Source organism: Nuphar pumila, chromosome 11 (assembly GCF_984573655.1).
Source record: "Nuphar pumila chromosome 11, dmNupPumi1.hap1.1, whole genome shotgun sequence".
NCBI lineage: Eukaryota > Viridiplantae > Streptophyta > Magnoliopsida > Nymphaeales > Nymphaeaceae > Nuphar > Nuphar pumila.
This window is the reverse complement of record NC_143259.1, coordinates 117,845,981-117,871,114: the sequence shown is the minus strand read 5'-3', so window position 1 is coordinate 117,871,114 and position 25,134 is coordinate 117,845,981. Positions and strand designations below refer to the sequence as shown.

Sequence of the window (25,134 nt, the reverse complement as noted above, 5' to 3'; positions counted from 1 at the left end):
TCTTTATCTAAATTAAACTCTTTTTGCATCAAATTATCAAAATATAATTAATAACACTTTTTTTATGAATTAATATGTTTATTAAACTATAATTAGGCAATATACTTACATAAATTGCCTCACGCAACACTATCTTTTCATCGTTTGGGCCTTCTTCCACGAGTGTGAGTGAGTATAGTTCGCTTCCTGATGATGCATGAAAACCACTTAGAGAATACGAAGGAGCCCTCACCCACGTCTCCTTGCATCACGGGTTTGATAGTTAATGATGCATTTCATTGCTTGATTTGTCTTTGGTGGGTTACACATTTGTTCTTCTCTTGTTTGCATTGGAAAGATTCTACAAATGCTAATTTGTAGTAAGGAACAAAATAAATATTAATATAAATGATAGTAATAATTTTTTAATTATAATAAAGAAATATTAAATTAATACTTACCTAAAGTCACCATGGATGACTATGGAGCTGTTATGACTTATGGTGTGTGAGGGGTCACCTCTTTCTTCCTTAAAGTATCACCCACCTCTTATCTAAGTCGATCTCGGCTAGGTGTTCACCTTGGCTAGCAGATGGTGAACAAATCTTGAGAGAGAAAGAATGCTTACATTCTCGTGGTGAATATGTTGACATCTATAACAAACAATATTAGATCAGACTACACTATACAAAATTGAATTATACATGAATATTCACTATCATACAAGAATAACATTAAATTTGATATATATTATGAAGAACTGATTCACAAATTGTAGATATATCAACTGAACAACAACAATGAGATCATGAAGTTAGGATAACACATAATTATGAAATATAAACAATGGTCATTTTTGAACTCATTTTCAAGAGGAAAAATGAACACAAAGACAAAAAATAGAGGAATGACACATGCACTTACATTACATTTCTTTTGTGACCCTAGATACTTTATCAACTCTTCACATTTAATTGCAATTATATCAATTTCTGGGTCTAGCCATGAGTCCTTCAACCAATTAGGACTTTATGGTAACACATGGTCTTCCTTCTCCACTTGTGATGGAGATATGCTGCAGTATTTACGAATATCAAAACAACACACGTGACCTACTAAGACCCACATATCAAAAGATCAATCAAATTCATCCAAGAGTAACAAATCAAAAAAATTATAAACTAAGTTCAATCATCATTCAAAACATAAGCACATATGCATGTAAGCATTCATTTCAAAAAATATATTTCAGAACCTAATTAGCATGTAACATTCTATCAGGGATTCATAAAGTACAAATAAAAAAAGAAACTATAACCAGAGCCAAAATGCAGATGGACCACCTTCTAATATTTCAGTTGCTACAATCAATACAAAGTTTGCACATTTATTATAAAAAATGATCACACAGAAGAAATTAAGTTAAAATAATTTGCTTTATCTTGTACTCTTTTTTGTATAAACACTATCATCCCATCATAGTTACGAATTGATTTGTTATTTTTCTGGAGGAATTGCTTCAAAGAAGACATGTCCTCAATATTATGTAAATTAGTCATGTGTGCCAAAAGAGGAAATGACAAGCTATCTCAACAACATATGCAAATTGGCTATAGGTTGAGACAATCGACTAGATCTTCAAAGATTCATGCAATCCATGTCGAGCAGTTTGGAAAATTCTAGCATATAACACAGTTAGAGAGTTGAGCTTGGCTTATCCAAATGTATGTTGACTCAACCAAAGATCATATATGATTGGTTAAGACTATGTCTATACTCTCTACTAATTAGTATTAACCACAACTAGAATGTAGATCAGTATTAACTACGACTAGAATGTGGATCAAGAAGCAATTTAACCATGAATAGAATGCAGATCAAGATTACAAGAAACCTAAATCAACAAGAAATCATTAAAAGAGAAAATTAAAAAAGCCCTAAAAATAGAATTTTTTTTACAACAATTTAAATAATAAGTGAATGCCAAAAACATCAAATTTGTTGACAACAATTTTAAGCACAGTATGAATGTCAAAACAACAAATTTATTGACAATAATTTAAAGCTCACAGTGAATGTCAAAAACAATAAATTTTTGGCAACAATTTAAACCATAAAGTGAATGGCGAGCAATAGCAAATTTTAACAACAAAATTAAAGCACACAGTGAATGTCAAAAATAGAAAAGTTGGACAACAATTTAAAGCACAAAGGGAATGTCAAAACATCAAATTTTGATAGCAAAATTAAAGAACACGGTGAATGTCAAAAGCAAAAAATCTTTGACATCAATTTAAAGCATATGGTGAAGGTCAAAACAGAAAATTTTGACTGCAAATTCAAAGCATATAGTGAATGTCAAAACCCAAAAAAATTTACAACAATTTCAACCATAAAGTGAATGTCAAAAACAATTTTTTTACAGCAATTTCAACTACACAGTGAATGTCAAAAACACATTTTTTTTACAGCAACTCGAAGCACATAGTGAAGGTCAAAAACATAAAATTTTCTTTCTTTTGACAGCAATTCCAGCTACACATGACAGGTTTGAAAAACCAAAATGCTAACTGTGCAAGGATAAAAATCTCAACCAAAAAAACAAAACTTAAAATAGAGTTTTATAACTGAAAAAATTGTGGATGTTAATTGGCACTTCGGCCTAGAACCAGGACTGATTTAAAATTTCACAAATTGGACTTGAGTCCATATACCAGCTGGGATCCTATGGGTCTGACCCAACTAATTAAGTGGACATACATGACCTAGTCTCGGTCAGAATTGTGTCAAATGCGACCCACTGAACACATATCCACAGTTGTATGGGCATTTGAGGCTAGGTGCATTAGAGGCAAAGGCAATGTCTTGTTAGTACACTTTGTACTTTGCACACATGCACAACTCAAGGTGCAACACCTGCTACATTACTTCTTTTGATTGAACCTAAGGGCTTAACCATGTTTGCTAGGTTGAAACAACTTTAAACACGTGCACAGTGAAGGTCAAAAACAAAAAAGTTTTGACAACAATTTCAACCACATAGTGAATGTCAAAAACAATTTTTTTTTACAGCTACTCCAAGTACACAGTGAAGGTCAAAAACATAAAATTTTCTTTCTTTTGGCAGCAATTCCAACCACACACATGATAAGTTTGAAAAGTCAAAATGCTAACTGTCCAGGGATAGAAATCTCAAAAAAAAAAAAAACCTTAAAACAAAATTTTATAACTTGAAAAACTCAGCCAAAATTGTCTAACTATAAAAATCTCACCATCACATTAATCTAGATAATTATGCATATATTTTTAACATGCAATATACTTTTTTTTTCAGCAAGCATATTTTATACAAAACAATTGTTTTATTTTCAGCATGCATATAGGTCATACAAAAAATTATTTCCTAAACTAAATCTCATGCAAATCGAATTTCAAAAAAAATGACCCATAGATGCATTTTCAGATTTCATGCATATTCAAAAACTTGCTTAAACATTATATACATTTCAGATTTCATATACATAATCAACATACACATAAAAAAATGAAATATAAACCGTTTTGCAGCCATACCACGTTTTTAGACATTCACACACTCAAAACCGTGTTTGAAAAACACACCATATGATTCATAAAGAGAGAGTACCTTGCAACAACGAGCAAGACTGCGCCAACAACAAGAGAGACGAGAGAGCATGGAGAGAAGAGCAGAGAGAGACGAGCGAAAGAGAAAGAGGAGGGAGTCGGGCAGGGGGTCGCCGAAGTGAGCTGCAAAGAGAGAGGGACTCGTCGAAGTGAGCAGAGATTAAGAGACGAAAGGGCAGGGAGAAATGAGAGAAAGAGAGGGAAGCCTCATGGGGCTCCTTAAAAAAATTCCCCAAATGTTGGTCAAATGGGGGATTTGACCTCACTCTATAATGGTGACATAACTGTCGCTGTTATATAGTAACCCTATAACAACAAGAGCTAGATTTCACCGTTATTAATTAATAATTGTGAGATCTTCTAACCATTAAATATATCTATTAATGTGTTTTAACATAATATCTAACATGATACATAAGTCTTTAACGATGAGATGTGTGCAAGGCCAGGGTAATTATTGAAACATAAATATCACTATTATTGATAAAGCGATAGCAATGACATTCATCACTGTCATAGAGTAATAATGACGATATATTTATGTTCCTGCTATTACCTATCAATTAACGGGGATAAAAATCTCGCCGTTATTGCTTGATCAACAGCAGCGAGGTTTTTTATCGCCATTAAAGAATCACCACTATTGACCCTCATACTTGTAGTGTCATGGACTACATGGGTAACCACCAGGTTGGTGGGGTCACAAAAGGATCATATAAACCAAAAGTGGCAAATCAATAGTCTTGTATAACTTCTACACTAAGAAGTCGTGGATCTTAATTAGGGGTTTCAATGGGTTGAGTTTGATCCAGACCCAACCTTATTAAACCATATAGGGTCATGGTTTGGTACCGAGTTGGATCCGAAAGGTCCGATTAATATATGGAGTTGGGTATGGTTTGTAAAATTTCATACCCGACTCGTGCCCGACCCCAGTTCTTACTAAGATCAACAAATTTTCAATATAAAAAAGATAAAAAAAATATTATTTTACTAGGTATGGTTTGGGTCTTGTTCATGTAATCCTTATAGGATCCGGATGTGGTTTCTCTTATGGTGGGTCTGTGTGACCTGGGTCCAGACCCGGTACCATCATCTCAATCAGGTCTGGGTCTGGTTTCACCTGGGTCCATACCAAACCCGACCCATTGACACCCCTAATCATAATCGGTTCTCGGACGAACCTTGGTCTCGTATAAATTTCATATACCATACCCGGCTCTCAATGCAAATCGGACCTTATATGTCCGACCCAAATATCTAACCAGACCTCTTTCTTCATTGCCAAACCCGGATCCTACAAGATCCAAAACTGGTGCACTTATGAAGACCCCTCCCCTATTGGAGGGGAGTTGAATGAGCTGCTGCTCGCCTTCCGAGAGCTCGGAGCGGAGAGATCGATGGCGTCGTTGCTCTACTGGTTCGCGATCTCACTTCTCATCGTTTCTCTTCTCCCGTCGACCAAATCGATCTACTGCGACGAAGACGATTGCTACGACCTCCTCGGGTATTCCTTTCTTCCCCTCGCTTATCAGAGCGGAATTTCTTCTGCGAGTTTTTATACTTCGTTTTCTGATGAGTTTGGGCGTATTTTATGTTCTCTATTTGATTCCAGGGTTACGCAGAGTGCGAATGCCTCGGAGATCAAGAAAGCTTACTACAAACTCTCATTGAAATAGTAAAACTCTCTGCTTCGATCGATCTCTTTTTTTTTACCTGGTTCCATAATTTGATTCTGCGTTGGAATCTGATTTTTCTCCACTTGATTTTCTTGTTTGTTTTTTGAATTATTGCTTTATTTTTTTTGCTTGGTGGTCAGTCATCCTGATAAGAATCCGGATCCGGAGTCAAGGAAGTTGTTTGTCAAAGTTGCGAATGCTTATGAGGTAATTTTACTGATTCTAGAGTGATTTTTGCATTCTTAAGATCGATTTATCCATGATTATTCTATAATTTCATTTTCTGGTTAATTATTCTTGAATTATGCTGGATTTTTAAGGCGAATTATTAGTTTTAATTTAATAATGTCTAACTTCCTCATCTTCGTTTGTTCTGAATTAATTGCGTGGCGCAGTTTTCTTTTCTTGTATTATTGTGTGGTGTCCTTGGTGAAGTTCTTCATGCGTAAGTAACAGTGTTTAATGATGATTCTTAATTTGCGCAGATTTTGAAGGATGAGGCCACAAGGGGGCAGTATGATTATTCTATCGCACATCCGGAGGAGGTAAATCGATTTTTTTTTTTGAGTTTGGATAGTGATTCTGTGACACTGAAACATAATAAAATGCATCTTTTAGCATCAAAAGGACAGTCTAAATCTTCAACATTATCCTGCAACGTAAGTATTAGTTTTTGTGCCGGAATTGTGATACATGCGGCAAAACTGAAGCAATGTAATGGCCTCGTGCCCTGTATAGATAAGCTTGTTTAATGATGTTTCCAAATACGTTCGGATCCTTTCGTTTCTTCAGAATGGATTAGGATTTCTTCCTTGTGGATGACACATTGTCGTCTTATTTTCAAGGAAACACCAACAAACAACATCAAGATTCTTATAGGTCTTTTAGGGACAATTCAATTTCAAGTACGTATGGTTGATGTCAGTACTCTTTTGGTCTTTCATCTGTATAAAACTGGCAACCCAATTTGGTCCAATTTCTGAAGGTAATCTAGGGAACTTGGGCTAGATTCAAAACTTTGATGCTATTCAAAAGGATGCTGGGAATTTGGTTGTGTATGTGTTGAAGAACAAATTGGAACAAAAACCATTGAGTTGACACCATTAGCTATGGATGATATGGATGCAGGAGGTATTTATGGGAGACAAGCTTTCCATTATTTGCTCTCCTCTTCGTGTGCTTGCTTTCTTCCTGTTAGACACGCTTGATTAGGGGCCACTAGGATGTGGCAACACCTGCAGGAAAGAAATGGTGGAGTTATGGGTGAAAGTTGAGTCCAGTGAAATTTTAATTTTTGCATGTATAGAAGACGAATTTATCTTTTCTTTGGTTATTTCTCTATAGGAATATAACACCTTGCAGAGAGTCATGAGCAAACATTATTCTGTGGGACTTATCTAAGTTGTTCAGATATGGTGGATCAAGGTTTCTGATTACTCTTAGCTAAAGTCTCTTGGATGCTGTGATATAATAAGTGTACAAAATTTTGATTAGAAATATCATAAGCAGAGAGGAGGAAACTTCAGGATCTTCAATGATTGTGGTCTTGATTTTTTCATTCTCTTCTCGTTTTCGCTACCATCTCTCTCTCTCTCTCTTCCTTGATCTTGATTCAGTTACAAGTTCAGGAATTATGATTCCAGCTGAGCCAAACCAGACTTGATTCCAAGGCATAGTACATAACAGGTACCATATGAAAGGGTAGAACAGACTTAAACCCCTATACGACTTCTTTTATTTTAGAGTGAGAAGATTTGTAAGAGTATTTCTCTCTACTTTATAAGGTCAGCACCTGAGAGATCAAAGGAGGAACAGATGGTTTATTCATCACCAAGTAGAGATGAATGCTATATGGTGGCAGTGGGAAATTCCTTCTCCCTCTGTGATTTTATTTTCTTGGATGTTGATTGCATTTCTATTCTTAGTGCTTTCTTTTGCCATTCTATGACTTATCCTTTCTTTCTTTTTCAAAACTTTTCAACATTTCTCTTTTCTGACTTTAGTTACAGAATCTGCTTTAGGGTTGCAATGCATGTCATATGATCCATAACTGATAGACCCTAGCATGAACAAAGCCTAAATGGCTTATATATCTCTACTAACACACAATGCACATGTCGACTCTTGACCAGGACTCATGACTGATTGCATGTGTGAGCTCATTAATCCTGTCTACTGATGGATGTCTGGTGGAAAACTTCTAGGTGTCAAAGCTGGAACCTACTCCTAATTTAACTTCAATATGAATTTAGTCTGTTGGTTTGCATCAAGCTACTTGAACATCATTTGGCGATTTAATGAAAGAAAATCTGATTTTCTTCTGTTCAGAATTGAACAAACCTCAACACTTTTCATTTACTTCTGTTATTTTAATTAGTATGATTATTTACTGGTATCTGATATTATCAGAAGGGCAGATAAAATGAGTGATCCCATTGACATTTCTGTTGCAGGTGTTTTATAACACAGCACGTTATTATCAGGCGTACTATGGGTACAAGACAGTAAGACTCAACATGAACTTCTTTGACTTTCTTTCTAGCCAAGGAATTGAAAATTCAGTCTCAAGTTAGAAATACTAACACAAAAGGATGTTTAACTCTTTTTTTTTTTGCTGGCAGGATCTACGTGCAGTTTTAATTGGTCTTCTTCTAGTTCTTTCAGCATTTCAATTTCTCAATCAGTGGACAAGGTATAATCAGGTATTAAAATATTAGAAAATAGCTTTTATAGTGTAAGTTGTTCCATCAATATAAATGGAACGATCTTCTGTCATTATGGTCTCAAGTTTTTTAGGTACCTACTACTGTATTATTCTCAGGAAGCTATAGATGCCCCATTTTGCTGCACCTACGGGCATTTTTTATTGCTTCTGCTAGGCCATTGGAAGTTTAGGATAATAAGTTTCTGCTGGTGTGTACACAATGCACGGTTCACACACACAGAATTGTCTTTTTCATGTAATGGGTGTGACATTGTCAAGCAAAGCTTCTATATGGCATTGGAAATTATTCCTAATAGGTTGTCTATAGGGGACATGTACATGCCGTGATAATACATTAGAAAACCATAGATAAACATTAGAGGTTCAACTTCAAGTTTTCCTTCTATTGGTAGTTCAGGGGAGTGCCCAGTTTGGTACTTCCCTGTTCTATACATTATATGAAAAAGGGTAAAGATTACTTTTTTCTCTATTACATGTTATCCTGAACCCAGAACAAATGATCTCAACTTTCAAGTAATTTTTGGATTCATTTCCAAAAAAAAAGGAAAGAAATTATCATATACAAAAATGAAATTCAATTAAAGTGTATGGTGCAGTATTCTGTTGTTCAGTGTGTTGCCCTTATATTATAATCTACCAGCATAATATGGAAGCCCTGCTTTCTCCATTTTCCAAGTAGATCAATTGTGTTTCTTTTTCTTTCTTTTGATGCTGATGCAGGTTGTTACAATGGTAAAGAAAACTCCAGCATATAAAAATAAGCTGCATGCTCTGGAACTTGAGCGCAATGGAGGATTGACCAACAGAAAAAAGGGCCCCAAACAGTTAAATAAGTAAGGAATATTTGTTGTTTGTATGTGCAAGTATCAAATGCACCAAAACATGACTTGCCGTTTGCTTTGATTTTCTCATTTTAACTCTCCAGGTTGATTGTACACTATCTCTTTGATTTACCATGAATAAGTGTTGGTTGATCTTTCTACATGCTGGTAATTGTTGCTTGCTATAAGCAGATTCCTAGGCTTGGTTATTGTTGTTCCTCTGAATGGTAAGAAGCTGCAACTGGGACAAACCAAAAATGATAAAAAAAGAACTGTCACCTTCAGATACCAAATGATGAATCAAGTTATAGAAGATTTTGTTTGTGCATTTAGATTCCCTAGTCTGGAAAAACCTATGTAACACGGACACTTCTAAAAGGCCAACACACCCGTGTTGCTCCCACACCAACGCGGGTGCATCACTTGGTCACGGCTTATGCAATGTCAGGTGCAGTCTGTGAAGAATCCTTGCAAACAATCAAGTTTCCAAATAACTTGATACTTCAAATACTCAAGACACAAAATAAATGCACAGTGTTTATAAGCTTTACACCACAAAAGAAGTGCAATAAATGCACAGTGTTTATAAGCTTTACATCACAAAAAAAAGTGCAATAAATGCACAATGTTTATAAGCTTAAGGAGACAACTCCTTACTGTAATACTTACATCTAATGGGCTCACATAACCCTTATTTATAAGCACACTTAAAGAGTCATTGGGTTATTCCCAACGGCTCTTATTAGAGACGTTGGGAATTAGCCCAACATCTATCTTTTTAAACTGGCCACTGACTATTGTACACTGTACACAGTCAGCCACTGACTGTGTACAAAAATATTACATAAAAGAACAAAAATAAGAAATGAAAAACTTACAAAAATAAGAAAAAATAAAAACGAGGAATTACAATCATATCAAAAAACATGAATATACGTAAAATGTAGAAATGACTAAAATACCCCTACAACTAATACAAGAAAGAAATATATACTTTATATATATATATATATAAGTAGATGGATACATGTACATATATATGAAATATATATATATGTATCTTTTTATATATATAAAAATATATATATAGAAAATACATTGTCTTATGAATTACAATTTAAACCCCCCTCAAACTTAGGGCAAGATGACCGAAAGTTTGTCAAGGAGGAAATCGAAGCGCGGAGCACACAAAGCTTTGGTGAAGAAATCTGCCAATTGATATTCTGAAGTTACATATGGAAGATCTATAGCTTCTTTCAGATACGCTTCCCGAACATAGTGACAGTCCATCTCAATGTGTTTAGTCCGCTCATGAAAAATATGATTTTTGGCAATATATATTGCACTCTTGTTATCACAGCATAGCTTCGTGGGCCCTTCTATTGAGATCCCCATGTCTTCTAATAGCTGGTGAATCCATACAATTTTCATGGTAGTAGTCGCCATGACACGATATTCAGCTTCTGTTGAGGATAGAGACACTTTTTGTTGCTTCTTACATCTTCATGAAATCAGCGAGTCTCCTAAAAACACACAAAAACCAGTGGTGGAGTGACGGTTATTTGGGTCACCTCCGCAGTCTGAGTCAGTATAAGCAATTAATTTTAATTAAGAAGAAGATGATAAGAATACTCCCTTGTTTAGTGTGCCCTATATGTATCTCACAATCCTCAAGATGACACTCATGTGAACTGATGTTGGTGCATGTTGGAACTGACTTGCAGTATGAACTGCATGAGAGATATCTGGTCTAGTAATATTCAGATAAATCAAAGATCCCACAAGCTGTCTGTAGGGGGTGAGATTGGAGAGAGGAATACCATCATCAATCTTCATTTTAGCTCCTACTATAGCAGGAGTTTCACAAAGCTTATCATTTGTAATATCTGACTTGTCAATAATCTCAGAGGCAAACTTAGTTTGAGATAAAAAATACCCTCTATGAGAGTATGCTACTTCAATACCCAAAAAATAAGTTAGAAATCCCAAATCAGACATTTCAAACCTATCTTTCAAAATTGATTTTATGCTTTTAACCCCTTTAGAATCACTTTCGGTTATAAGCATATCATCCACATATAAGAGCAGAATGACAATCCCTGCATTGATTTTTCTAACAAATAAGACAGTGTCAGTGAAACAAGAAGAAAAACCATTTTCTAATATTACAGAGTTAAATCTATCATACCAAGCCTTGGGGCTTGTTTTAAACCATAAAGTGTTTTTCGAAAGCGAAACACTTTCCCTTTGGGAGTTTCCATTCCTGGTGAAGCATTCATATATACCTCTTCATTCAGATCACCATTAAGGAAGATGTTTTTAACATCAAATTGATAGATGTTCCATTTATTGATTGAGGCAACAATAATAAGACATCGGACAATGACCATTCAAGCCATAGGGGTAAAAGTTTCTTTATAGTCAATCCCGTATTCGTGACTATATTCATTTGCAACTAATCGAGCCTTATATCTCTCAAGAGATCCATCGCTTTTAGTTTTTACCTTAAATACCCATCTACACCCTATTGCTTTCTTACCCTTAGGAAGATCTTGGAACTCCCAAGTCTTTGCCCTGTTGAGAGTTGAAAGCTCACATTCCATTGCTTTCATCCATTCATCATTCTTTTTAGCTTCTTTGAAGTTTATGGGTTCTATATAGGAATGAATGACGCTAAGGCAGACTCTATGTTTAAGAGTAAACGAATCATATGAAATAAACCTAGAAGGCATCTTTCTACTTCTCTCAGTTCTTCGTAGGTTTTCATCATTTGTTGAATTGGACCCACTAGGTTCACTGAATTTTTCAATTGCACTCCTAAAACTGTTTCTATCTCTATGGGTATATGTTATAGTATCTCTCAATGCTCCTTCATTTCTATGTTGGGAGATAGGTGGATGGGAAGAGCCATCTTCTTTATCATTGACGTCATTATGAATAAAATCGTCATCACTATCATCATCATGTGCTAACATTTCAAATAAAAAAGAGTAATCCATGTTTTCTTCAAAGGGTTCACTCCTTTCAAAATCATTAACATTTTTCAGAAAACTCACATTTCTGAAAACATATAGCTTGTCATTCTTAATATCATAACAACGAAACCCTTTTTGGGTTTCAGAATATCCAAGAAAAGCGCAAGCAATGACTTTTGGTGAAAGCTTGTTGTTCTTGTCAGTAAGAACGAAACATTTACAACCGAAAATTCTCAACCGACTATAGTCGGGTTCTTTGGTATACAATTTTTCAAAAGGCAAGATATTGTTCAAGTTTTTAGAAGGTAGCCGATTTATCAGATAGACAAATGCTAAAGCCGCTTCAGCCCAAAAACCTTTTGGGATATTTTGAGAAACAAGTAATTTTCGAGTTGTCTCTATTATATGTCTATGCTTTATTTCGGCTAATCCATTTTGTTGAGGGGTTTTCGGACAAGGTCTTTGGTGAAGAATACCATGACTTTCAAGATAATTTTTGAATTCACTTGAAAGGTATTCTCTACCAGAGTCAGTTCTAAAATTTTTTAGATTCTCATTAAATTAATTTTTAATCATCATATGATAGGTTTTAAAAATCGAGAAAACTTCATATTTGTGTTTAAGAAAATAAATCCAACAATATCTCGTGTAGTCGTCAACAAAAATGACATAATATGCAAAGCTTCATTTTGATAGGACGGGTGTCGGTCCTCGAATGGATAATTTCAAAAGGTCTTGTTGTAAACATAGATCTTTGACAAAAAGGCAATTTTTTCATTTTCCAAAGAATACAGTCGTTACAAGTGAAATCACTTTTATATAGACTTTTAACAAAAGGTAAATGAGATTTTTTCGCAATATTTGGATGTCCAAGTCTCTTGCGTTACACATTAATATCCTTTTGTTGGACAATATTACAAAACGGGTTCTTTGAAATTTGAAGGGAATCGACATAGTATAGATCACCCTTCCTAGAGTCTTCCTCAATCAATCTCCCGGACCGGCGATCCTGTATCCAACATTTGTTAGATGGAAACTTTATATCACACCCATGATTCGAGAGTTGAGAAACGTAAAACAAACTTAAGTTTAATTTGGGTATAAATCTAATTTTTGGAATAAAGAACCCTTGTTTTTTAAAAGTTCATATTCCTTTTACTTCAAGAGATGTTCCATCCGCGGTTGAAACAAAAGATGGATAGGGATTTTTTGAGTATTCGAAAAAAGAACTAAAACTTGGGGTCATGTGAAAAGAAGCACTCGAATCTAGAAGCTAAGAGGTCTTCCCGGGAGGAGAAGAGGTTGACATGGTGTTTCCGAAAATAGCCCCTTTTAGAGGAGGTTGAAGTGCATCCACGATTTATTGCAATGAGAGAGTTCAATTTGAAGATGACGAGCACTCTTCCTTTTGAAGTTGGGATGTAGTAGCCATGACAAGTAACTTTTTCCACTTTGGGCAAATAGGCTTGATATGCCCCGGTTCTTTAAAAAAATGACATAAAAGCTTGCTATAATCCTTCTTCCCTCCTTGACCACTTGAGTTTTGATTCTTAAAGTGATGAGGCTTGTAGGTTCTTAAGTTGCTCATCGGTCTTGAGACAACATTAACTTCTTCATTTTCTTCATTATTGGAAGGTGTAGTTAGAACACTTGGGTTGTTCTTGCTTATACCCATACGAGTCTCTTCCCTACTTAGTTTAGTAATTACATCTTCAAGAGAGGGGGAAGTGAAGGTGGATAAAAGAGAAGACCGGATTTGTTCGAATTCAGGCCTAAGTCCATTCAAAAAATTAAAAAATCTATCTTCTTCTAATTGTTTATGACGAAGCTCTATGGCTTCGCCACTCCACTTGGGTTCGAGCATAGCAAGCTCATCCCAAATAGAAGAGAGTTCGACAAAATACTCCATTATAGTCATCTCTTCTTGATGAAGAGTTAGTGCCCTCTTTTTAAGGTAATATTTATGGGACAAGTCCCTAGAGGTGTACATCTTCTCAAGGTACTCTCACGCTTGAGAAGCCTTCTTAAACTTCATAATATTGGCGTTAATTCTTGTTTCTACGGATGAGAAAATTCATGAGAGGATTTTAAAATTCCTCATCTCCCATTCTTCATGCTTTTTGGTGTAGTCTTCAAGAGCCTTGGCTCTTTCTTCGCTTTCAAAGATTTTTATTTCTCCTTTCTCCATCAAGGTTATCTTTGGCTCCGGTTCGGGAATCGGGCCTTGGACATAGCCCCAAAGCCCTTTTCCTTTGATACGAGCCTTCATGTTTTCGGCCCAAACGTGATAGTTGGACCCATTGAATTTTGAAGCCGAGAGAAAAATGAGTCTTTTTCACCCATTAAAGAGGAGAGATGATGAAAAAGAATACGTACCACAAAAGATTTTTAGACCTTTCTTGATAGAAGAGTCTTCTAAAATATTGGATGAACAAGCGGATCCACTCTAATCACCAAAAAATCGAAGGCATACTTTTTGAGACACCCAAAAAAGTGAGAATCCACACGCTCTTTCTTTCTCCAACCTTGCTCTGATACCATGTGAAGAATCCTTGCAAACAATCAAGTTTCCAAATAACTTATACTTCAAATACTCAAGACACAAAATAAATGCATAGTGTTTATAAGCTTTACACCCCAAAAGAAGTGCAATAAATGCACAATGTTTATAAGCTTTACACCACAAAAGAAGTGCAATAAATGCAGTGTTTATAAGCTTAAAGAGACAACTCCTTACTCTAATACTTACATTCAATGGGCTCACATAACCCTTATTTATAAGTACACTTAAAAAGTCGTTGGGCTATTCCTAACAACTCTTATTAGAGACGTTGGGAACTAGCCCAACGTCTATCTTTTTAAACTGTGTACAAGAGACAGTGGCTGACTGTTGTACACTGTACACAGTCAGCCACTGACTGTGTACAGAAATATTACATAAATGAACAAAAATAAGAAATGAAAAAATTACAAAAATAAGAAAAAATAAAAAGGAGGAATTACAGTCATATTAAAAAACATGAATGTACGTAAAATGTAGAAATGACTAAAATACCCCTACAGCTAATACAAGAAAGAAATATATACTTTATATATATAAGTAGATGGATACATGTACACATATATATATATATATTCTTTTATATATATAAAAAATATATAGAAAATACATTGTCTTATGAATTACAATTTAACACAGTCAACCGTATCGGGGTCCATATCTATCCAAAATTGAACTCGGTTAACCCAAACCAAGACCAGTTTTATCTATATTATATACATAAATGCATACACACATACTATATATATATATATATAAGAATGGGGATTGTGCTGCCCATTTTTATTAGGTCATGTTAGGACCCTCCAAAAATTATAGTTTTAGTTGTTTTATGCCAGATCTGAACCTTTAGATGTGTTTATTATTGCATCATTGCTTGTTTATTAAGAAGAAAACATTGTTTCAAATTGATATGATATAAAAATGTGAATATTTTATCCTCAAATTTTAGTACAATATCAACCATTGATTCTTTTACCTCTTTAGGTGCTTAATAAAAAACATGTTTTCTATTGAATAAACAATGATAAACACATCTAACGGTTCAGATTTAGCATAAAACACGCAAAACTATGATTTTTGGATATTCCTAACTATAATAAAAAAGAAAAAATGATACAAGTAGATGCCTCTTATGGCCTTACAAGAACTCAACCAAACAATGACCACTTAAGGGCTGAAACACATGCACATAAGCCACTTAAGGGCTGAAACACAAGTAAAAAATATAAGATTTTATTGAGAGTGAGGGTGCTTGAGAAAGCATAACCTATCCAGGGGAAACACCCCTTTATATACACACATAAAGGCCCTATAAAGCCATTGGGAGCTCTCAACGACTACATGTGGCATTTGACTATAATGCCCAATACAAAAATATAAAATAAAAAACCAGAAAAATAAAAAATATATATAAAATAACCAATGTGCCCCTAATGGGCACAACCTATTACAGATTAGTGAAATGACCAAAATATCCCTAATGAATATTACCTATTACATTAATATAAAATATATATGTACATATTTATATATATTTATATGTATCTATATATATAATAAAGTATGCAAAAATGTAATGCAAAAATGCTAATGCATTCACAATGTCCAATAATGGACAATCACAAAGGCACAAGAGAGAGATAGTAAAGAAGTTCACTAAGGGACAATACAAAAAGCCTTTAAAAGGCTATACATAAAAAATAAAGAGCTTTATTGAATGAGAGCTCACAAGCTTAAGAATACAAGGAGAGAACACCCCCTATATATATATACACAAAGAGAGTGGGAAAAAGGGAGCCATTGGGGGCTCCCACATGTCGTTGGGAGTCCCCAACGACTATAATGTGGGACCCCCAATGCATATTAAATAATAAAAATAAAATAAAAGAAAAAATAAAAAAGATAAAAATAAACTACCTATTAAAATAGTTGTTTCTAGAAACAACTATGTAAAATGACCAAAATACCCCTATCAGGTATATATATATTAACATCCCCTCAAACTTTACAGGGAGATGACCAAAAGTTTGCTAAGAAAAAAAATAAAATGAGGAGCAGGAAGAGCTTTAGTGAAAAAGTCTGCTGATTGATACTCTGATGTGACATATGGTAGGGTAACCATTTCTCTCAGATATTCATCACGTACATAGTGACAGTCCATCTCTATATGTTTGATGCGCTCATGAAATGTGTGATTGCTCTCTCAGATATTCATCACGTACATAGTGACAGTCCATCTCTATATGTTTGATGTGCTCATGAAATGTGTGATTGCTGACAACAGTGTTATTAAAAACGCGCCTCAAGGCGCAAAAAACGTGCCTTAAGGCACAAAAAACGTGTCTCAAGGCACAAAAAACGTGCCTCGCCTCAAGGCGAGGGGTTTTATGCCTTGAGGCGCACATACAAAGCGCAAAAGCCCCGAGGCATGCGCCTCATACGCCTTGAGGCGCACCTCATGCTGAAGCGTACACACCTTAAATTTTCATAGTCAAATGAAGGTCAAAGCCCTCATTTGACCACAAAATATGGTTCTTTTTAAGCATTGCTTAAAAAGCCCACGTTCCTCCTCCATGCACGCTGTTCCTCTCCTCTCCCATTCCCTCTCCCTCTCCTCTCTCACTCGTTGTCCCTCTCTTCACGCTCCTCTTTCGCCACCGTCGCCACCAGTTCTTTAAAGGTATATAACAAGATTGGTGACGGTTAGCAGCGCTGCATGTCGCATATAATGTGAACACTTTCTATTTGGAAAGACTTTATTAGATAGGGAGTAGGCCATCTGTTGAAAGCATTACTTCAGGATATGTCTATGGTTATTGCAGTAGAAAAATAAGACATGTTCACCCAACGAGATCCTATAACTAAATTCATTCCACAGTGCTGCTAAAATGGGTCGAATTTCTTTTGTTTTATGCTAAAGCTGTGACTAGTCTTTTGCTCTCAGGTTGTGAATTTCTTTGTGGGGTTGTTGTTCCTACGCTTGTTGGAGCAACTGGGGGCTGAGGTTCTGTACTCGATATTCACATATTTTTGCATCATAGCGCAGTGTTTGTGAAGAGGAACGTGGTTGGGTCTGTTTGTTATTATAAATTTTAAGTATTAAATGCACATTTTAGAATTTGATTGATCCTCTAAGTCATCATTCACTTCATTTCTTTAGAAAGAAAAGCAAGAATTTATACAAGGCAAGGGCGACAACCCTAAACCTAAACAAGTCGGTTCTGATCCATAAGAAACCGGGTTTCAAACATAAGCCCCAAAAAAATTTCTTTCAGGGGGTGCTGCCCCCACACAACCCTCCGCTGGGGGCGCCCTCCCTGGACCCCAGCCAGCTGAATGCGCAGCAGGACCCGCATCGGGGGGAGCCCCGGACCCCCTCTTTAGAAAGGGCAAAAACTCTGAATCAGACTCCACAACTCATCATGTGTGTGTGTGAGAGAGAGAGAGACCAGAGGGAGGAATGCCAACATGTTAATGTTACTTTTACATGTTAATCTCATATTTTTTCAGTATTTATTTGAGATTTTTTATATCTTGTTAGTTATTGCCTCATCAATAAGGCATTTTTTATTTATTTATAATTTAGATATTTTTATAGTTTTTTTAAGTTAAAAAAAATTGAGGCTTACGCTTTACGCCTCGAGGCTTATGCCTCGCCTCAGATTTTGGTGGAGCGCCTCGCTACGCCTCAACACTTTTCACAACACTGGCTGGCAATGCAAATTGCACTTTTGTTATCGCAGTATAGATTTGAAGGACCAGAGATATTTACACCCATATCTTTGAGAAGACTTCGTAACCAAACGAGTTTCATAGTGGTAGTTGCCATAACCTGGTATTCAGCTTCAGTAGAGCATAGCAAAACATTCTGCTGCTTACATCTCCAAGCAATTCGAGAATCTCCTAAAAAGACACAAAAATCAGTAGTTAAGATTCTATCATTAGGGTTTCCTCCCCAATCAACATCATTATAAGCAAGTAAATTTAATAAAGAGGATGATGATAGAAATAGCCCTTTAGTAATGATATTCTTGAGGTATCTGACAATTCTTAGCATAACACTCATGTAGACAGTTGTAGGAGCATGCTGAAACTAGCTAGCAGAGTGAGCAACATGAGCAATATCTGGTCTGGTAATGGTCAGATAGGTGAGAGAGCCAATGAATTGTTGTAGGGTGTGTGAACTTCTAGAAGAATCTCATCCTCCAGTCTTAATTTAGCATTGATCACTTCAGGAGTTTTCACCTTCTTATCATCTGAAATTCCAGATTTAATTCATATATCTGCAACAAGTTTCATTTGAGAAAGTATATAACCGCGGGGAGAGTATTCAACTTCAATTCCTAAAAAACATCTTAAGAATCCTAAGTCAAACATGTCAAAATTATCTTTTAACATATTTTTAACATTATGAACACCAATTTGATCATTCTCTGTTATAATCATATCATCTACATAGAGTAGAAAAATAACAATACTAGTTCATGCATTTTTTACAAAGAGAGCAATGTCTTTATAACATGAACAAAAATCCAGACTAGTCATGACATCACTAAATCTATCATACCAAGCCTTGGGAGTCTCCTTAAGACCATACAATGCTTTTAAAAGTTTAAGAGTTTTTTCTTGTTCAATGTTAAATCCCGACGGAGTATCCATATAGACTTTTTCATTAAGGTTTCCATTAAGGAAGACATTTTTAACATCCAATTGATATATAAGCCATTTTTTAGTTGATGTTACAACTATTAGGGTCCTAACACTAGTCATTCTAGCCACGAGTGCAAATGTTTCCTCATAGTCAATACCATATTCTTGTGAGTATCCTTTAGCTACTAATCTTGCTTTATATCGTTCTAAAGTTCTGTCACTTTTAATTTTAACTTTAAAAACCCACCGACATCCAATAAGTTTCTTGTTGGAAGGAAGTTTAACTATTTCCCAAGTGTTAGCTTTCTTAAGTGCATCTAGTTCTATATTCATGACTTCAATCTAATGTGGTATATTTTTTGCTTGATTATAATGTGCGGGCTCATGATGGGAGCCTAAATTTATTAGGCAAGCCCTATAATTAGGTGTTAGTGTTTCATAGGACACAAACCTATTTGGTGGAATGGATTCTCTAGTAGATCGTCTAAGAGAGGTTTCTTCTAGAGACTCATTGTTTTGAGAAATTTTTTCTAAGACACTAATAGGTTTATTTTGCTCACGCCGAGTATAAACTTGAAGATTTTTAAAATTATCAATGATATCATCACTACTTGGTTATGTTTCAATATTAGAGTTTTCATTATATGTGTCATCTATGATTTTAAAATGATTTAATAAATCACCATTAGAATGCATATCTTTCGTTGGAGAAAAATCATACAAAAACATGTAGTTAATTTCATGTTTCTTATCAAGATTTTCAAAACCATTTTCATCTTCTAAGAATGTCACATATTTGAAAACATAAAGTTTGTTATTTTTTAAATCAAAATATCTATATCCTTTTTTATTTTCACCGTATCCAAAGAAAACACACTCAATTGCTTTTGGAGACAACTTATGTCTTTTGTGTAAAATGTAAGGAAGTGAAAATACACTGCAAAAATATCTCTCAACAAGTTCTCACAAATACACCACAAGAACCACAAAGGTTCATAAAGAGAACTCAAGAACATAAACTACTCGAAAATGGGTATACAAACAAATAAATAAATTTAATGAATTGGGATAAAATCCCATACAAAAGGAATAAATTACGAAGGGGATTAGTCCCCATATTTATAGGGAAGGGGAGAGGAGCCTCAAGGGAGTCTTTGGACTCCCAATGGCTCTATTAGAGCCATTGGGAGTCTAACGGCTCCCTTGTGGCTGCACCTTTTTGACTAGTCAAAAGGTGAAGGTTATAAGAGTCCTAAAATGGACTGATTTAGCTAGTTCTAGTTAGGTTTCAACTAGAAATAACTAAACCAAATACTAACTAAAAAAAAGAAAATTACATATGAGATTACATATTTTAACACCCCCCCTCAAACTTACGGTTGGATAACCAAAAGTTTGCCTAAGAGAAAGTGAAATCTAGGAGCAACGAGAGGCTTGGTGAAGAATGTTAAAATGTAATGATTCTTATATATATATTCATATATATATATGGAGAGATACATTTACGTATATATATTATATATATATGTATATGTATCTATCTAAGTATATATATTAATATATATTCAAAACTCGATAAAGGGTGTTTTAGTCTTTTCTTATTTTGCGCATATTCTCATTTGAGAATATGACTGTATTTTGCTTTCTTTTTATTCTTTTTAGTTTTTCTTTTTTATTTTTATTTTTTGTATTTTGTGTCACATGGGGGGGGGGGGGCTCAACATAGACGTTGGAGCCCCCTCCAACGGTTATATTTATAACCGTTGGAGGGGCTCCAACATATATGTTGGAGCCCCCCCCCCCCACTCCTCCAACATTGTATAAATAGGGGTGCTCCCCTTCTCTTTTCTTTATGCTTTTGTAAAGCCCCTCTTGGGACCCAATATATTGAAGTTGATATTTTTTATGCATTTGTATCCGTGCCTTTGTGCACTTGTGAGAGTTCTCCTTTGTGCCTTTGTGCACACTTCATGTTTTTAGTGTTGTGCACACAAAATCTCTTTTTATAGAGATTTTTACATGGTATCAGAGCAAGGTTGCTTGGGAAGGAAAATCTTGTGATTCTTCACAATATTGAGTGCCTCGAAAAGCATGCCTTCATTTTTTTCGAGATTGGCGTAAAGACTTCTCTTCATCAAATATTTTAGAAGATTACTACAACAAGAGTTAAAATCTCTTTGGGGTACGTATTTTTCTTCTTTATCTTATCTCTCTAATGGGTGAAAAAGACTCTCATTTCTCTCTTGGCTTTAAGCTCAATGGCTCCAATTATCACGTATGGACCGGTAATATGGAAGCCCATATTAAAGGAAAAGGGCTTTGGGGTTATGTTCAAGGTTCGATTCTGGAACCAGAGCAAAAAATTACGATGGTTGAAAGTGGAGAAATCAAAATTCTTGAGGGAGATGAAAGAACGAAGGCTCTCTAAGAATATAGCAAAAAACATGAGGAATGGAATATGAAGAACTTCAAGATTTTGTCATGGATTTTCTCATCCGTTGAGACTAGAATCAACGCCAATATCATAAAGTTTAAAAAGGCTTCTCAAGCATGGGAGTATCTTGAGAAGATGTACACTTTTAGAGATTTGTCCCATAAGTATTACCTCTAAAAGAGGGCGCTAACCCTTCTTCAAGGAGAGATGACTATAAGAGAATATTTTGCCGAGCTTTCATCCATTTGGGATGAGCTTTCTATGCTCGAACCTAAGTGGAGTGGAAAAGCCATAGAGCTTTGTCATAAGCAACTTGAAGAAGATCGTTTTTTCAACTTTTTGAATGGACTAAGGCCCGAGTTTGAGCAAATTAGATCTTCTCTCCTATCCTCCTTCACTTTTCTCTCTCTTGAAGACGTCATTACTAAATTAAGTGGAGAGGAAACTCGTATGGGCATTAGCAAGCAAAATCCAAGTGTTCTTACAATGCCTACAAATCAAGATGAGTGTGATGGAGCGAATGTCGTTTCTAAGCTCGGGAACAACTTAAGGACATAAATCTCCTCATTTTAAAAGTCAAAATCATGGTGGTAAAGGCGAAAGAAGGGACTATAGCAAAGTTGTATGTCACTTTTGCAAAGAATCGGGTCATATCAAACCGGTTTGTCCTAAGTGGAAGAAATTACTAGCAATGGCCACCACTTCTCAACCACAAAAAGAGGAATCTACAAATGGAGCTCTATCTCTAAATCAAGTTGTGGAAGCTCTTCAACCTCTTCTTAAGGGGGTCATTTTCGGTGTCGTTGTATCTACTCCGTCTCCTTCAGGTAAAACTTCTTGGCTATTGGATTCCAGTGCTTCATTTTATATGTCTCCAAACATTTCCTCCCTTTCTGAGTATGTTGAAAGTTCGTCACTATCTTTTGTTTCAACTGCGGACGACACTTCTCTTGAAATTAAGGTAATTGAAAATTTTCAAACTCAAACTTCTTTATTCCAAAAATTAGGTTTATACCAAAATTGAATTTGAACTTACTTTCCGTCTCTCAACTCTCAGACTTTGGCTGTGACATTCAATTCTCATCTAATAAATGTTTAATACAGGATCACCGGTCCGGGAGGTTGATTGGGGAAGGCTCTAGGAAGAGAGACTTATACTATGTGGATTCTCATCAAATTCCCAACAACCCTTTTTGTAATGTGACCCAACAGAAAGATATAAATGTTTGGCACAAAAGACTTGGTCATGACAATATCACCAAGTTGTCCTATTTGGACTTTACTAAAAATCTTTGTAAAAATACTTTCTTTTGTAATGATTGTATTCTTGAAAAAATGAGAAGTATGTTTTTTGAACAAAGATCTATGTTTACCACTAAGCCTTTTGAAGTTGTTCATTTGGATGTTTGGGAACCGACACCCGTTATATCAAAAGGAGGTTTTGTCTATTATGTGATTTTTGTGAATGATTTTTCATGATATTGTTGGATTTATTTTCTCAAACATAAGCATGAAGTTTTTTCATGTTTTAAATCTTTTCATATAATGATAAAAAATCAATTTAATAATAATTTAAAGATATTTAGGGCCGATTTCAGAGGAGAATATCTCTCTAACAAATTTAAAAAATATCTTGAAGACTATGGTATTGTCCATCAAAGATCGTGTCTTAAGACCCCACAACAAAATGGTTTGGCCAAAAGGAAACATAGGCATATCATTGAAACCACTAGAACCCTTCTTATTTCCCAAAGTATTCTAAATTTTTTTTGGGTCGAGTATGCTCTTGCTTCCTTTTATCTTATTAATCGCCTTTCATCCAAAAACTTAGATAAAATTTCTCCATTTAAGGCTCTATATGAAAAAGAACCCGATTATAATAGATTAAGAGTGTTTGGTTATAAGTGCTTTGTCCTTACAAATAAAAATGATAAACTCTCCCCAAAAGCTATTCCTTGTGCTTTTCTTGGCTATTCCAAAGGGTTTCGATGTTATGATGTTAAGAATGATAAGTTATATGTCTCAAAGAATGTTACATTCTTGGAAAATGATAGTGGTTTTGAAAAGAATAAACCTCATTTAGAAAATGCCGACAATTTCTTTCTTTTTGATCTATTATTTAAAGATGATATCTCTAGTGATGAGAAATCAACATATAACAGTGACAATGAAGTAGTTGAAATCAACGATAATTCTAACCCTACTACCTCTCAAGAAGAAAATATATCTAGAGACCCTATCACTTATACTCATAGAGATAGATGCACCTTTAGAAGTGCCATTGAACGATATAGTGAACCTAGCAAATCTATCTCCACACATGATTCAAATCTTAGGAGAACCGAAAGAACTAGAAAAACTCCCTCTAGATTCGTCTCCTTTGAATCTTTCTCCCCTAAATATTGGGCTTGCTTAAGTGCCATTCACTCATATTTTAAACCCAAAAATTTTGAAGATGCTAAACGTTGTATTGAATGGAGAGAAGCCGTGGAAAGTGAACTAAAAGCGCTTAGGAAAGCCAACACTTGATAATTTCAAACGCTTCCCAATGAAAAGAAAACTGTCGGATGTCGATGGGTGTTTAAAGTCAAAACCAAGAGTGATGAATCTCTTGAGAGGTATAAAGCTCGCCTAGTAGCTAATGGGTATAGCAAAAAATACGGGATTGACTATGAAGAGACATTTGCTTCAGTAGCTCGTATGGTTACTGTCAGATGTCTCATAATCATTGCTTCCATTAGAAAATGGAATATTTACCAAATGGATTTCAAAAATGTCTTCTTAAATGATGATCTTAATGAAGAAGTCTACATGGATGCTTCATCTGGTATAGAAATCCCTAAAAATAAAGTTCTTCGTCTTCGTAAAGCTCTTTATGGTTTGAAACAAGCTCCCAGAGCTTGGCATGATAGGTTTAATAATGTAATGACTGAAAATGGTTTCAATTCATGCTATACTGACACTGCATTGTTTGTTAAGAAATCTGATGCAGGAATTATTATATTACTGTTATATGTTGATGATATGTTAATAACAGATGATGATACCAAATGAATCAAGAGTATTAAATCTATTTTGACTTTCAAATTCGAAATGTCAGACTTGGGATTTTTGACATATTTTTTGGGAATTGAGGTTGCCTACTCTCACAGAGGTTATTTTCTGTCTTAAACTAAGCTTGCTTGTGAGATTCTTGACAGATCAGGTATCACCGATGATAAGGTCTCTGAAACTCCTGAAATAGTAGGTTCGAAGATGAAGATTGATGATGGGATTTTCCTAAAAGATCCCACCCCTTACATGCAACTGGTTGGATCTTTGACGTATCTCAGCATTACGAGGCTTGATATCTCTCATGCTGTACATGTTGCTAGTCAATTTCAACATGCACCTACTACAGTTCATATGAGCGTCATTCTCCGCATCATCAGATACATAAAAGGTAATGTAAATAAAGGGGTATTTCTATCTTCTTCTTCTGAATTGAATTTAATTGCTTATACTGACTCTGATTGGGAGGTGACCCAAATAATTGTCACTCCACCACTGTTTTTTGCATCTTTTTAAGGGAATCTTTAATTTATTGGAGATGCAAGAAACAACAAAATGTCTCACTTTCATCCACAGAAGCCGAATATAGAGCCATGGCATCTACTACCATGG

At 35.2% G+C, this 25,134-nt stretch overlaps 1 protein-coding gene across 2 annotated transcripts in view; it reads left to right on the top strand.

Moving 5' to 3' along the window:
- Positions 1-4,960: 4,960 nt before the first annotated feature.
- Positions 4,961-25,134, top strand: part of LOC149823090 (Chaperone DnaJ-domain superfamily protein) — a 35,678-nt gene continuing 15,504 nt past the window's right edge. For both annotated transcript variants that reach the window (XM_089980542.1, XM_089980543.1), the window contains exons 1-7: positions 4,961-5,131; positions 5,240-5,302; positions 5,444-5,510; positions 5,789-5,848; positions 7,757-7,807; positions 7,925-8,005; positions 8,749-8,861. In XM_089980542.1, the coding sequence (XP_089836668.1) occupies positions 5,025-5,131; positions 5,240-5,302; positions 5,444-5,510; positions 5,789-5,848; positions 7,757-7,807; positions 7,925-8,005; positions 8,749-8,861 (542 nt within the window). In that variant the 5' untranslated portion in view covers positions 4,961-5,024. The remainder of the gene's footprint in view (positions 5,132-5,239; positions 5,303-5,443; positions 5,511-5,788; positions 5,849-7,756; positions 7,808-7,924; positions 8,006-8,748; positions 8,862-25,134) is intronic.